Source organism: Taeniopygia guttata, chromosome 6 (genome assembly GCF_048771995.1).
Source record: "Taeniopygia guttata chromosome 6, bTaeGut7.mat, whole genome shotgun sequence".
Lineage (NCBI taxonomy): Eukaryota > Metazoa > Chordata > Aves > Passeriformes > Estrildidae > Taeniopygia > Taeniopygia guttata.
In genome coordinates, this window is record NC_133031.1 from 12325725 (window position 1) to 12339978 (window position 14254).

The 14254-nt window shown below is 38.9% G+C and overlaps 2 protein-coding genes across 5 annotated transcripts; one reads left to right on the forward strand and one right to left on the reverse strand.

Moving 5' to 3' along the window:
• Positions 1-666: 666 nt before the first annotated feature.
• EXOSC3 (exosome component 3) lies at positions 667-3639 on the reverse strand. The gene is made up of 4 exons (XM_012574499.5): positions 3324-3639; positions 3075-3224; positions 2380-2531; positions 667-963 (listed from the first exon to the last, which is right to left on the reverse strand). The coding sequence occupies exons 1-4, from the start codon at positions 3588-3590 to the stop codon at positions 762-764; spliced, it is 771 nt and encodes a 256-aa protein (XP_012429953.5). The 5' UTR covers positions 3591-3639; the 3' UTR covers positions 667-761.
• Positions 2982-11860, forward strand: DYDC1 (DPY30 domain containing 1). 4 transcript variants are annotated; one of them, XM_030275872.4, is made up of 6 exons: positions 2982-3119; positions 5803-5955; positions 6064-6174; positions 7501-7581; positions 8443-8529; positions 9510-11860. In XM_030275872.4, the coding sequence occupies exons 2-6, from the start codon at positions 5809-5811 to the stop codon at positions 9564-9566; spliced, it is 483 nt and encodes a 160-aa protein (XP_030131732.4). In that variant the 5' UTR covers positions 2982-3119; positions 5803-5808; the 3' UTR covers positions 9567-11860. The 4 variants fall into 4 exon arrangements, with proteins under 4 accessions (XP_030131732.4, XP_072787086.1, XP_072787085.1 ...); XM_072930985.1 differs by having other exon boundaries at positions 2994-3119; positions 5800-5955; XM_072930984.1 differs by lacking the exon at positions 2982-3119 and adding an exon at positions 4713-4891.
• The last annotated feature ends 2394 nt before the right edge of the window (positions 11861-14254 follow it).

Here is a 14254-nt window from a genome sequence, read left to right on the forward strand (position 1 = left end):
AGCCAAACATAGCTTTTTTTCAGAAATGCTGGTTTTGTTAAATATCACAAAACTCTAAGACATCTTTATGGTATTATTTAAGAAAACAGTGTCTTAAATCAAAAAACACATGACTACTATTGTGACATCCTTATCACTATGTCCTTAATAATAACAGGCAGGTCATCACTTAGGGAAAGTGACAATGTCCCTGTTAACATATTTTTGGTCTTATCTGATCATTTGCCTTAACCACCCTGTGACTGCTTTATGCTACACCCTGCAATTATTTTCTGGTATTCTCTACCTGCATTTCTAATCCCAAATTTAATAATATATTAAATAATTACTAAATGTCACTGTATAAATAGAACACCCAACCAAAATTAATGACCCATGGGATACTTTTTGCTATCCCAAGTAAACATGGATGGTTTGAAATTTTAATAACCATAAAAACAATTACATGCTGCTCACAAAATGACCAGTTTTTTAAAGACTACCTAGGTAGTTAAGCTTCAAAATTCAGAGCTAATGAAAGCTTCCAAAGACCCATTAGTCAGAAAATTCATGAACATAAACAGGGCTTCATAACCACAAAGGTGAGTCGAAACAAACTCCTTAAACAACACAGAATCAAGCTGAGTGGATAAAGAAGGGAAATGAAGACCAACCAAAGTCTAGTACTTCATTAAAAAAAAAGCTTTTAATATAAATCTGAATACAAAAATAACCAAAACACCCTACAGTCATCACAAACAAATCCTCAAGGTTTTCTCTTATCAGTTCCCTGACAGTTTGGCAAGCGCTTGTTTTCTCTGTTGTGCAGTCATATACTCACAGGCTTCCAAAATATTTACTATAATTAAAGTCTGTTGCACTGTTTTTGCTTTTACCCATATTCTTCCATTCATTCCCAGCACCAGCTCAAATGGGTACAATTGTGACAACTCTTGAATTATTTCACATTTGGGAGCCAAGAGCCTGTGAACAAGACAAAAAAAAAGTCAGAGGAAGGAGTGATCACATTACTTACAGAGACCACATTATTATTGACCAGTAACACCAGCAGTACTGCTATTATGGGAGCCATTTAAGAAACACTGAAAGATGATAAAGTTGCATATACATCCAACATAGCAATACAGTATCAGATTTTCAAGGCTCCTGGCATATAAAATGCATGCACCTAAAAAACTAAAGCCATTAGAAATTTACTTTTCTCATTAGATTCAGAAGCAATCCCTGATAAGTTTAAAGTTAATTGATACTTTTACAACAATTCTATGAGCTAATAAATTCTAAAAGTACACAATTTGACTAAATGACATTTTTGATGTGCTATTTATTTGACACCCCAGAGGTGTCTTTCAAAACAGGACTTCCCTTCTATTTCAGGAAACAGTATTAACAGCAATAAATAGCTTACTTCATTTTTATTAGATGACGGCATACTAAATACTGTAATACGTCTAGGATTAAATCAAGATTAGACAAGTATTCACAAAAACTAAAAGCATATCAAGATTTAGCAATTTACTTGTAATATGCTGTTATTTTTTTTACTTGTATACAGACAAAATTTGGAAAACAGAACGGCTGCAAGAAGCTTTTGTATCAGTTCATGCTGACTTCTAATAGAACATATAAATCAGACTATGCCAGGTATGAAAAAGCTGCTCTGCAGTGCCAGATTGCTTATGCAAAGAATGACGAAACAAACAAAAAACTCCACCCAAAAAGCAACAATAAATTTTGACTATTGTTTATCCATGTAATATGGTATATTTTAACAGTCATAAAAAAATATCATGTATTTACATCATCATAAGCAACTCCAAAGTTCACAACACACTTAAAAGCTTATGAAACAGTTCCTGGATTTATGTGTCAGTTTTAAACTAAAATTCTACATTTTTAAAATCTATATCTTTATTTCAATGTTATTTATTTTTCTTTGGAAGTCAGAAAATAATGTGTACTGATGTGCAAAGATCCCTTTAATCAGCTGTCAGCCAAACCCCTCTATTACCCCACAAAACAGAAAGAGGACAATAAGCATTGCCAAGTTTTAAACTCCAAGGTAATATGTACATACCTGAAACACTATGCTGAATGTTTGACTACCCCAAGACACTAGTTTTATTTTCCATACTGCCTTGGCATCCACATCACTATTTTTAAACAGGTGATGTAACACCATACAAAAGAGCTCCTAAGTCTCCTAAGAGAAAAAATACACTCTCCTTCTAGATCAATCCATACTCTGTTCAGTAAATCTGGTTTCAATACAGTACAAGAATCACACAGTCTGATTTACCAAACTGCCCACACTGCTCAGAAGAAACAGCTGTGGTAATCTTATACGTGAGAGTGACTAATTACATTTTTAGTACTTACTTTCTTATTAGACCTAAGGAAACTTTAAAGAGGAAGCCGTCTTGTCCAATTATTCCCATGCCACTTGATTTTCCACTGCTGTCTATACACACCATCTCTGGTTCCATGTCTTTATTTGCTACAACGAACTGACCGTAAATAAGATCTCCCACCTAAATAAAACAGTGTCAAAGAACAAAAGTATAGGATTTTATCTCTTATAATCATTTAGCAGGACAACAATAAAAAATATCACACCGATTTTGTTTTTCTTTACAGTTTTACCTTTTACATTCTGATAATGGCATTTCATGGGAGTGCAGAAACTACAGCATGCATGTGCAACACAACCATTCATAACTGCGCTGTTAAACGAACACACACAACTAATGTTTTCTACCAGCATCACGTTTTAAAACCCTGACATCGGAGCGCCCTTTCGGATGCACCTTATGAACTGCATCTGCTCCTGGCAAACGAACACATGAGAGTGAAGCACCCAGCCAGCTGAGAGAGAACAAACCACGCTAGTTACAGTCCTAAGAAACCCCAGAAAGGCCGCGGCCAGTGGTGCAAAATGCTCCGAGGAGGACCAAGGCGAAACCATTAGAACCAGACCTCCGCTAACTTCCCCCAAGAAAAGCTACTGAAACGCGACACAGGCGCCACCAAAGGACGCAGCTAAAGCGTCACCGCCAGCGGACCAGGGCACCCACCTGCACGTTGGGCCTGTTCCTCTTCGTGGCCCCTTCGAAGGCCAGGTAGGACAGGGACGCGGGCTCGCTGCCGCCCACGTCCAGCCTGAACACGTCCCCCGCTTTGACCGTCACGATCCCGATGACGTGGTCGCCCTTCACCGGCACGTACTGCAGCGGGGGAGGGGGACAGAGGGTCAGAGGAGCGCGGGCTAACACACAGACACACATACACAGACACACGGACACCCGGGTCCCGCCGGGCCCTACCCGCTTCTGCTGCGAGTCCACCCAGTAGGCGCCGCCGCCCGCGGGCCGGTGCCGCAGCAGCCCGCACTTGGTCACCAGCAGCCCGGCCCCGCAGCGCCGCAGCCCCGGCCCGCACAGCAGCCGGCCCGGCGGCGCCGTGCCCGCGCTCAGCCGCAGCCGCTCGCCCTCCGCGTCCTCGTCGTAGTGCGCGGGCAGCAGCAGCAGGTCCCCGGGCAGCACCACCTGCCCCACCAGCGCCTCGGCCGCCGCGCCGCGCTCCGCCGCCATGGCCGCGCCGGCGCCTCGGGCTGGGCGGCGCCTGCGCCCTGCGGCCTGCGCGGAGCGTCCGCGGCGCGCCAGCGACACCCCCCGGCCGATCCCCGCGCTGCAGCGGCCCCGCGCCGCCCGCGGCACCTCCGCCCGCTGCCGTTCCTTCCTTCGGGGCAGCGGCCAAGGGAATGTTCATCCCGCACTTGGGCGTCGCAATTTATAATTACAAGCGTTTTGAATACCCGATTAGAAGTTGACAGCAAAACAAACAGCTGGAAAACATGAGGTGACCATCAGCCGATGAGTTTGGCAGGGAGCAGAAAAGATCACATCCGTTGTGAAGGAAAACAGCTCACAGAGAGATGGTATTAAAACAGTTGGAAAGGATCACAATGGGTCATCTGGCCCATCCTCCCTGCTTTAAGCAGGGTCATCCTAGAGCACGTTGCACAGAACTGCATCTAGACAGTTTTCAGTATCTCTAGATAAAGTCCACAACCTCTCTGGGCAATCTGTTCCAGTGTGTGGTCACCTGCACAAAGTAAAGTTCTAAATGGAACTTCCTATGCATCAGTTTCTGCCCATTCCTTGGTGTCCTAGTGGTTGGCACCACAAAGCAGAGTTTGGCACCTCCCCTTTAGATATTTATACATATTAATATGGTCCTTTATCAAGCATCTCTTCTCAAGGCTGAACAGGCTCAGCTCTCTCTCTCCTTATAAGAGATGCCCAAGTCTCTTAATGATCTTTATAGCTCTCTGCTGGACCCACTCCAGGATCTCCATGTCTCACTGTCCCTGGGGAGCCCAGAACTGGACACAGCACTCCAGGCAGAGCCTCAGCAGAGGGGCAGATTCACTTCCCTTGACATGCTAGCAGTGCTTTTCCTAATGCACCAGGGGATACCATTGGCCTTCTTGGCAACAAGAGCACTGCTGCAAGATCTTGTCCATCAGATCCTCCTCCACAGAGTTGCTCTCCAGCAGATTACCCCCAGCACTTGGGATTATTCCTCCCCACGTGCAAGACCCTGCATTTGCCATTGCTGAATTTCAGTTTCTTCTCTGCTCATCCCTCCATCCTGTTGAAGTCTCTCTTAAGGGCCACAAAACCCTCTGAGGCCTCGGTCTCTCTCCTGCCGGCTTTGTGCCATCGGTGACCTGTCCGGGCAGGCCCTTCACCCCTCCGTCCGTTCCCGCGGGCGGCGCTGGGGCCGCTGCGCTGCCGGCGCTGTTGCGGAGCAACCCCGCGCGCTGGGGCCGGTCCGGGTGGCAGGAGCGGGGCCGGGCGGCAGGAGCGGGGCCGGGCCGAGCCGGGCGGTAGGAGCGGGGCCGGGCCGGGCCGGGGGCTGCAGCCCCGGGGCTCCGGGAACTGCTGCCAGGGAGGAAGGAGCCTGAAGGGGCTGCTGTCCGAGGGAAGGCGAGCGGCTACAGCAGAGCAGAGCAGACACCACCGGCTGCCAGGGACTGAGGCGGGTAACGGGCCCGGCCCTCCCAGGGCTCCGCACACCGGGCGGAGGAGCCCGGCCAAGAGGGCGAGGGCGGCGGCTCCGGGTTACGAGGGTCGGCACCGTTATGACCACCTGGAGCCCCCGTGAACGCGGAAGATGGGGCTGTAGTCGCTGCTGTCAATTAATTGCCTGGGCTCTCTGCCCTGGCACGTTTTCAGCCCCCTTGACAGCAAAGGAAGGCTCCTGTGTACTTAAACCGGGCTGGTGGAGTGTGTGCGCAGAGATCCGTGCCTTTCGAAACTGTAGAATGTTCAGGCCCTCGCCTTGCACATGTCTTAAAGATAGCTTTGACAGTTCAAACTCAAACTACCACTTAATTGTCCTCAGAGTTAGTTGCCTGTGTTCTGTATAGAAGTTTTCAATGTCCTGTTGTGCTTTTTAAGGTGTTTTTTTTTCTTTTTTTTTTTCTTTTTTTTTTTTTGTTTTTGTTATCATGCAGCCCTAGACTTAGCAGTGTGTTTCCAAGTGGTTTATGAATTATACATGTCCAAACAGTAAGGTGGGGTTTAAGAATATTTTTTTCTGCAGTGATTGTTATAACTGACCTGTCACTGGAGCTTTTGAGAACTAAACTGCTGCTAAATAACTTGCTTGTATAAATTGAAAGCTTAGTAAAAAGTAATGTCATAATCGGTGTTTGACACCTGAAACAAGAGTTCTTAAAGCCCCTAACTTAATTCTAACACTGATGTTTAATATCTGTCTGTTTATTGTCAGTAGATTTGGATGGAGTCTCAGTATCTGAAGCAATGCCTGGGAAATTGTTTGAGGAAGGGACTGGCAGAGGTTGTAGAACATCGGCCAGAAGATCCAATAGAGTATCTTGCGCACTGGATTTACAATTACAGAAGAAACTTAGATGAAGAAAAAAAGGTAGATCTAACTTATGCAAAAAAAAAAAAATTGCTACAATATAGTTGATGCTATTTAATATATCTTTCATTTTTATGTTTAATTGATTCTGTGTTACATCTGAAATAGAGAATGCTGGAGAGAGCTGAGATAGAACAAGAACGGGAGGCAGCCCTAGCAGAACTTGAAAGGTTAAAAATCCAGGAAGAAGAGCAGCGGAAACTTGAAGAACAACGTCAGGTTATTAATAATAGATAACTCCAAGCAGCATATGTTGCTGTGGCATCTTGGAGCTCTTTGTATACTTCTAATAGCTACATAACGATTTTGATAAAGGTGGCATAAAGCAAGTGTTTTAATCTCACTTTTCTAAGTAACTGAAATTATTAGTCAGCACATGGGTAGGAAAAGTTACATACTGTGGAGTAAAATGTTATTAAAAAATGATGGCTGTTAAGTTAAAAGGCAGCCAATTTAGGAGTTATGTGAGAAGTAACTAAAAATACTGTTTGGGCTTACAGTATCAGAAGTAAATACAATATCTCTGTTTCTAGCCATTCTTTGTAAAGGAATCATATGAACTCAGTGTTGCCATGGTGATGTTGGTGTAACCTGACTGGTTTTCTTGTATGGATGACTTTCATAATGTTAAAATCAAAAGCTTAATTTTAAATTTATGTTGATCACATTAAGCCCAGCTCTAGTGTAAGATGCATTCATTTTATTTAATTTGCAGTTTTAAAATTTGGCCTTTAGTAATTTACAAGCCGAGAGTAATGTGCTTAAGGGTTTCATGAGTGATATAAAATAGTAAATGAAAATAAAGAGATTGTGTCTAGAGATAATTCACTGAGATTATACTCACATTAGATACATTTTTTTTAACCTAACTCAGTTTTGGCTGTAGTCAAATATTGAGGTAAATTTTGCTTTTATGTACCATAAAGGAATAGAAAATTATGACCATAATTGTAACTACTCACAGAATGCAAGAGCAAACAGTATTTGCTAAGGTTGTTGAATGTAAATACTTAGATTATGCAGTTTCTGAAGTTTGGATGTGATAGGATTTATGTTCGCAATTAATAAATACTTCCTGTTAGATATTTCCAGTTGTAAGTACTAAAGGTTGCTGATGGACATGATTAATGCTAATGACTTTGCTTGCCAAATTTTTCTATAGATTTGATTCTATATTGATTCATCCATCTGTGCTAGGTGCTACACAAAGTATCAAAGAGCTTAATCCAAAGGATAGGAGATAACTAATACAGACTGATAAAGAGCTCGTGTAATGAGACAGTATCTGAAGTGTGTACACTAACTTCACTTAACTGTTTTATCTTCCTCTTGGTAGTAAAGCCTCTTTATCCATAAGAGGCTCAAACCTTTGAAAATGTCAAACCAGATGATACTGAAAGGACTTTATTATTAGCATAACATAGCAGTTATGTTTTATGTTTACTTTTTTATTTCAATATTAAATACATGGTAAACAATGAGGTGAAAAAGATAAATGTGGGGCTTGTTTCGTTTCTAATTTGTCCTTTCTTAAACTGATTGCAGGCTCAATTGGAGAAAGAACTTGCAGAGTTGGAAGCACAGAAAAAAGAAGCTGAAATGCAGTTGCAGCAGGAAGATCAAGAGGTTTGACCAATGCTTACTTGGTGGTTTGAAAATACCATTTATCAGCCATTTTTCCAGAAGCAGACATCAATTACAAAACACAAAGCAGAACCCATGGGTGTTGAACTAACTCATAAATAAAGAAACAGGAGTGTAGATAGGGGGAAATGTCTAACATGTGGCTTCTGCAGTCTGGGTTTTATACTTGAATTTTGGTCACAACAGAACATAAATTTACTGCAAAAATCCAGTATAAGGTCAGCTTACCTGATGCTTCCCCATTTCTTGATGTTATTGAAAGTTTTTTAAAATAAGCATGTCTAATTTAAGTACCAACACAGTAATATTTTACAGGGGGTTAGCACAAAATCCATTTACTATACCTGGGAAAAGAGCTGTGGTTTGAAATTGCAATGCATCTGGATTCTGATATCTTAGTGGTGTATGGGAATTTGTACTAACAGAAGAGTGTGTATACACTTACCCGTGTTTATGGTCTTTTAATGCTGCTTCAGTAAAAACATACATGGATAATTGGCATGCTTATCTCCGTAAAGCTTTAAAAACTCTGCAGAGCACAGAGTATTTTAGAAACCTAAGTTTTTAGAAAGCTGTTAAAATACTGGCAAAACACAACTGTAGGAAGAGGAGCATATGAAAGTGAGCATATGAAAAGATGAATATGTAAAAATTTTAAATTGCTTTTAATTAAAAACCCAAAAAAACAGGGTTAAGCATACCATGTTCCTGTACTACTAAATTTGTATAGCACTTATCTAAAGTGTTCTCTTTACATTAATACATAATGTCATTTTAACACCCCTGAAATGTGATTTCATGACATGGGACATTTTAATTGAAAACTGGTTTTCATTACCATAGGAAAATGAAAACACAATAGCTGATGGAACAGATAGATCTGGAACACCTACTTCACCCGAAGCTGAGGAGCCAGATGAGAGTGAACCCGTAAGTGTGTAGAAAGAGATTATAAATGATTAATTCTTACAGATCAAAAGGTTAAAACTGTTTAAGGGGTGGTATTTTGGCCACAGCTGCTAAACAGCCCATAGCTGCTTTCTGGTAGGAGTTAAGCCATTCTAGAAGAACCTGTGGTGTTAGCTGACTAAATCCTCAAGATTTAAAACAACATTTTTTATTCAGATATGTTACTGACTAAAGCATGAATATACTTAGAGGAAGCAGCCTTTCTTTGCTGTGTGAACAGTTGTGTATGAAATCACTTAATTTCTGGTATCAGTAGTGTAATTCTTGCTCAGAATTTATTTTGTTATATTAATATGCTTTATACTTAAAGTTGTTTTAATAGCAGCCTGTTTTACAAGTGCTCTCTCAATAGATTTATGAAAATACTTATGACTGTTCTTAGGCGCAACTTTTCACAGGTGCTTTTTCCACTGAGGTAAATCAGGTGTGTGTGCAAGATCTCATATAGCCCCAGTTTTTATAATTTTTGATAATTACATATTTTAAAATATTCTTGAGGATTTGGGCATTATTTTATGGGCTCTTTAATAAGAAAATTGCAAAACTAGAAGTGAAAATGAGTCTTAAGTACCTGCTGCGTCCTACATGTGCCAAGTTTTCTTGCCTGAAGGTGTTAGATTACAGTGGCTTTTGGGGATGTTATTTCAGGTTTTACAGTGACATGTTTGCTACAAATTAAGAACAGATTGATAAAATAAGACATATAGGCATGTGCTATTGATTCTGCCCTCAAAATCACAATGCATCATCCAAATTTGCTGGATTTTATAGTAGAAGTCTGGTGATGGCATTCTTTGTATTCACTGTATTGAATGGAAGAATACACAATTAAACTGAAAAGTACCAACTTGTCTGTCATGGGCAGTTTTTTCCTATTTTCCTTTTTACAAAGTTCAGTGAATGCTGGTAAGTGGTAGAATATTTTTGTTGTTGTTTTCCAGAGTCAAACAGATCTCCCAACAGTAGAGGAAGAAGAAGAAGAAGAAGAAGAAAGTTAGAACTGACCTGAGAGCAGTAAATATATTTTCTACTCCTTACTTGTTATCCTGAAGTGTAGTATCTTGATTTATGTATTTTATAAATATAACTGATTTACCTAACTGTTTCTCTGGTGTATGTTTTCGAGGTGTTTGTATAAAGTCTGTTATTTCTGACACTGCTTCTTAATTTTTATTCTTAAAGCATAAAGGAGCTAGCATGGCTGACTTGCAGGGAGAAAACTGCAGCTGAAGTGAAAGCAGCGAATATATTTTCTACTTATTGCATACTAAAGTAACTATAATAAAAATATAACTAAAGTGTCAATATGATTTGAGGATAGATGCTGCAATATGATAATCTGAATCAATATTAAAATAATAAAATATTACTGAAAATTATTTTCCAATAATTTGAACAGTTTCTGACAGAAAAAGGGAATGCTCTGCAGATTAAAAGATGGAGAGAGTATTCTGGACATCAAACTTGGTGCAAAAATCCAAATATATTTGAAAGAGGTAAATTTAACTTTAACTCAGTATATACTAGAAGATCTTGTCTCATAGAAGTCATTAGGTGATCTTTGTAACATGATGTGTTTGCTCTAGGCTTTATTATTGGATAAATATATTTATTATTAGAACCTTTTCTGGGTGTTGTGTAGTGCTAGGTAAGCTGAAAATGTCTGTATATTAGTCTTGATTAGTCAAGTTCTTAAGACTTTTCTGCATTTTTCTTGAATTTATAAATCAATAAATTAAATGTGTTCTCTACTAAATACCATTATTATTTCCAAAACTTCCCTTCTAAAAATTTAGAAAAATATTTAGCTTGATCCATGGTTATCTATAAAAATAAGTTTTCTAATCGTTAAAGATAGCATTTTTACAAGAACAGATTTTTGTACTCACTGGTATCTTGGTGTAGGTTGTCAAGAATGTTCTGTCCCTTCATTATAAATGGAAAAAACATCAGCATTAAGAAATCCTGCTCTTCTTCAATAAAATGTGCCTTTGCATCCCTGTCTTCTACTACAGGTTAGATGATTGTGGCCAATACTGTGCAATGAAAATATCTTTCATTACAAAATCTGTGCATAGTTAATGCATTCGCTGCATTCTTCAGTCTTGGGATGAAAGAGATTTTTCTGATAATTTCACTTCGTTTTTTAATAGTATTGCTGAGTCTAAGGGTTTTGCTATTGTTGGCAAACTATTAAAAATAACTATGCACCTATAACAGGCAAAGGTTAATCACATAATAATTGTTAGCCTGCTCTGAATAACTTGTTTTGATCACGTAGATCAGAATAAGAATAATCTTACAAAATTTTAAAAACATGAGCACTATTGATTTTTTATATATTAATGTATTATTTTCCCCTTAAGGATAAAATACCTCTATTAAAAAATCCTGTGCCCATCCTATTGCTACACTGCCTTTTGAATACTGTTAATAGCCATGTCTTACATGAGCATCCTTAAAGTCAAAGGAGGAAAATGTCGTTTACCAGGTATAAATACTTGGAGTAATGCAAAGTGGAACTATTTTTTGTGTCTAAGTGGTCAGGCTTTGCTATCTACAATAATTCTGATTTGTTTGCAGTTTCTGTGATAGTCAAAACCTTTCCTGTGGTATGAATACACCCTTGTGGTTAATGTTCCAGTAAACAGATTTTGACACAGTTTACAATTATATTTGTTAATAACAGTTACAGTAGAGTAATTTAAGGACACACTGTGATATCCCAGTTCTAATTACACCTGTTCACACTGCATGCACAGCACCCTCTTGTGCTAATCTCAAAGGGATAGAGTAAATGGATAAACAGATGGAGTTTGTATTTTAAACCAATATGTATAACTGATTCTTAATATTTAAATTAACACTTTCAAAAATTGGTAACTCATGTCCATTTACATTTAATGTCCAGTCATGTTGACCATGAAAATTTCAACCTTCATACAGCCTTCAAAATGTAAGACACTATTTTAAAACATGCTAAAAATTAATTCTAATGACATGTTGCTTTCATTTTTTTATTGTTTCATACTGTTTGTATCTTTGTTTGATTTCATTATATGTGTGTCCACTAGAGTGCATCCTAAATAAGCACACTGGGAGCTCTGTCAATTACAGCCCATGAAAACTATGACTCCTGTTTGTCATTCTGTTTCAGCTTATTTTTAACTGACTTTTTCTTTGTGATGCTGCAGCCCATATTCCTCACTTTATTTCAAGGTAGAAAGTTCTGGATGGAAACTTTTATCAGAAAATTACTAAGCAAGAGTCAAAATAAAGTAGATTCCAATTTTCCTGTTTCTTTGTTAGCTACAGAAAATGTTTGTTGTTAAAATGTTTTTTATAGGGATACCCATTTTTTTCAGGATCTGCTGTGCACAGACCTGGTGCATTATTCCTCTTCTAAAGCTTTATAGGAATTCTTATCTTTGATACGAGACAAGAGGTAAACAGTTATTGGCTCAGTGCTTTCTTGAGGTGCAAGCCTGCCTGTAGGTTACTTAAAAATGCAGTTCACAACAAAGATGTCTTTTCCTTGGGTGTCTAAACCTGGAGGGAAATTAAGGCAGCTTAAAATAATTTTTGCTTTCTCTTTCTGAATTTTCACCTTCTTTGGAATATAGCAAGTTAGAGCCTGGAGGAGGACAGATGACTCTTAGTTACTACACATGATGAGATTTCAGAAGTGTTAACACAATTTAACCTCTGCATAAAATGTAAAATTGTACATAGGAAAGAGAAAAAAACAATTGCAAAATGCAACTTTATCTGCAGCTTAGACTCCCTTTGAATAAATTTTTATGGAAAGAAGATAGAATTCATAAGACAGATTATTAAAACTGTTACTGAAAATAAGGTTCTAAATACTGACAGAATATTTATGAAATTGTCATTTTTCCTTTCTTCAGAGTAAGAGCAGTCTTGTTTAGGCTGTGACCAGACCATGTCCAGATCCTCCAGAAAACATGCTGATAGTAACATGCCCATTCACAGCTGTTCTCATTCCAGCAATACTGAAGCACAGGGATGAAAACAGATATGAAGCCCAGAATAGGACAAAATGATTCAGATTTACTGTCAGTCTGCTCAAAGAGGTGAAAACAGCTCTGCAGTGTGAGAACTTTCTCTTGCATGGAGAAATATGTGTTGCAGCAAGCACATTTTAAAGTTACCTTTTAATAGAATAGGTTTTATTAAGTTTGCAGTGCCTTTCATGATGAATGGTTTTCCTTCATAATCTAAAGGAACTAACTTATCTTTTTGTAAGCAAAAGTTTTATCCAGTAATTTGCTAATGGTAATGGGAGCCATATGATTTAGTCTGGATTAAATGTTAAATTTCTGTGAACTTTGCTAATACAGCTTACTTATATTTGAAGTCAGCTATTAATTGCTCAACTTCTTTGAAGAATTTCCTGTACTTAGGTTAGAAAAAGAGCAGTGTTGTCTATTGACTACAGCTAGAAATGAGAGTCTAAGCCTGTTATTTGCTGATAAGAACTTATGTGCTTTTAAATATATCTTAACAGTATACTTGTTTGCTTTTAAAGTTTTATTTTTGAGTTGTTGATTTTTTGGAGTTTTTGTTTGGGTTTTCTTGTGGAGGAGTTTGTTTGATTGGTTTTATTACTTTTGTTTATTTTTTCTGGCACTGCCATTATAAACCTTTGTGCAGTCATTGTGTTTTATACTTGTATATTTGTTATAATTCACACAATGGAAGAAGCTTCACTATTACAAGCATTTGTACCGGTATTGGGCTAATAGTAATGGAAGAAGGGCCAGGTAGGGGAAGGTGCCCTTTTTTTGAGCTGTCACAGTGTAGCAGATTTTTAAGACTTTAAAACAGAACACTCATTCTCAGAATTTGAGAGTTCTCAGATATAACATGCAACTTCAGGTCTTCCCTGATAATTTGTACATCACAGAGTCATTATCATTAACCAAAGTCAGTGTTAACTTCGATCAGAATTTGGTTTGATGCAAGAGCCAACTGGTGTTTGAGTTCAGCAAATTATTTTATTCAGAGGTTCCTCCATAGTTTAGATGCTGTCTAGCAGATTCCAGATAAAGAAATTGGCTGTTCCTGATGGAGGAGGTGGATGTATGTTTGAACTTGATCAGTATTTTGGTTAGTCTGTTTTTCTTAATGAACTGAGTCATATTTTCAGCTCCATTATAGAGCTGATTGTTGTTACTTTGTTTCAAAAAAAATCAAGGCAAACCCTTTTTTGGCACAGTGAAGATGCATTCCAAGGATCTCAGTCCTGGTCTCATTGAAGTTGCTGAAAAAGTTGTGGTTGAAATCATAAGAGGATTGAGCCATCAACCAACATGGAGTTCTACCCCTGAGAAGCCATCTCCTTGTAATTAAACTTTTACTGTATTTAATATTAAGACAGGAGAGAATTTATTGCCTCAAACTGTATGCAAGTCAGATACCACAGAAATAAAAAGGGCTTAGTTGTGGGGAGGGTTGGAGAGAGGAAACATTCAGATAATAAATCGTTTCCATTTCAGCAGAGGGGCACTTCAGCTCTCTATTGCTCTGTTTCAAGTCACATTCCTGGGAGTGTGTTAGGCTTCTCCAATCACTCTGCCTGATTTCTGCTCCACCTCTTGGATGTTCTTGCTTGCAGAAATGACTGGCTGCACACAGACACACCTGTATTTGGTTCATTATCGTA

Bases quoted from the DNA above. Each gene is read 5' to 3' on its own strand.
- EXOSC3 (XM_012574499.5), bottom strand. From the start codon at position 3,590: ATGGCGGCGGAGCGCGGCGCGGCGGCCGAGGCGCTGGTGGGGCAGGTG. The intron at 2,532-3,074 runs GTGGGTGCCCTG...TGTTTTATTTAG, and splicing joins GGAACAGGCCCAACGTGCAG to GTGGGAGATCTTATTTACGG. The intron at 964-2,379 runs GTAAGTACTAAA...TCTTGTTCACAG, and splicing joins TCCTTAGGTCTAATAAGAAA to GCTCTTGGCTCCCAAATGTG.
- DYDC1 (XM_030275872.4), top strand. From the start codon at position 5,809: ATGGAGTCTCAGTATCTGAAGCAATGCCTGGGAAATTGTTTGAGGAAG. The intron at 5,956-6,063 runs GTAGATCTAACT...CATCTGAAATAG, and splicing joins ACTTAGATGAAGAAAAAAAG to AGAATGCTGGAGAGAGCTGA. The intron at 7,582-8,442 runs GTTTGACCAATG...TCATTACCATAG, and splicing joins TGCAGCAGGAAGATCAAGAG to GAAAATGAAAACACAATAGC.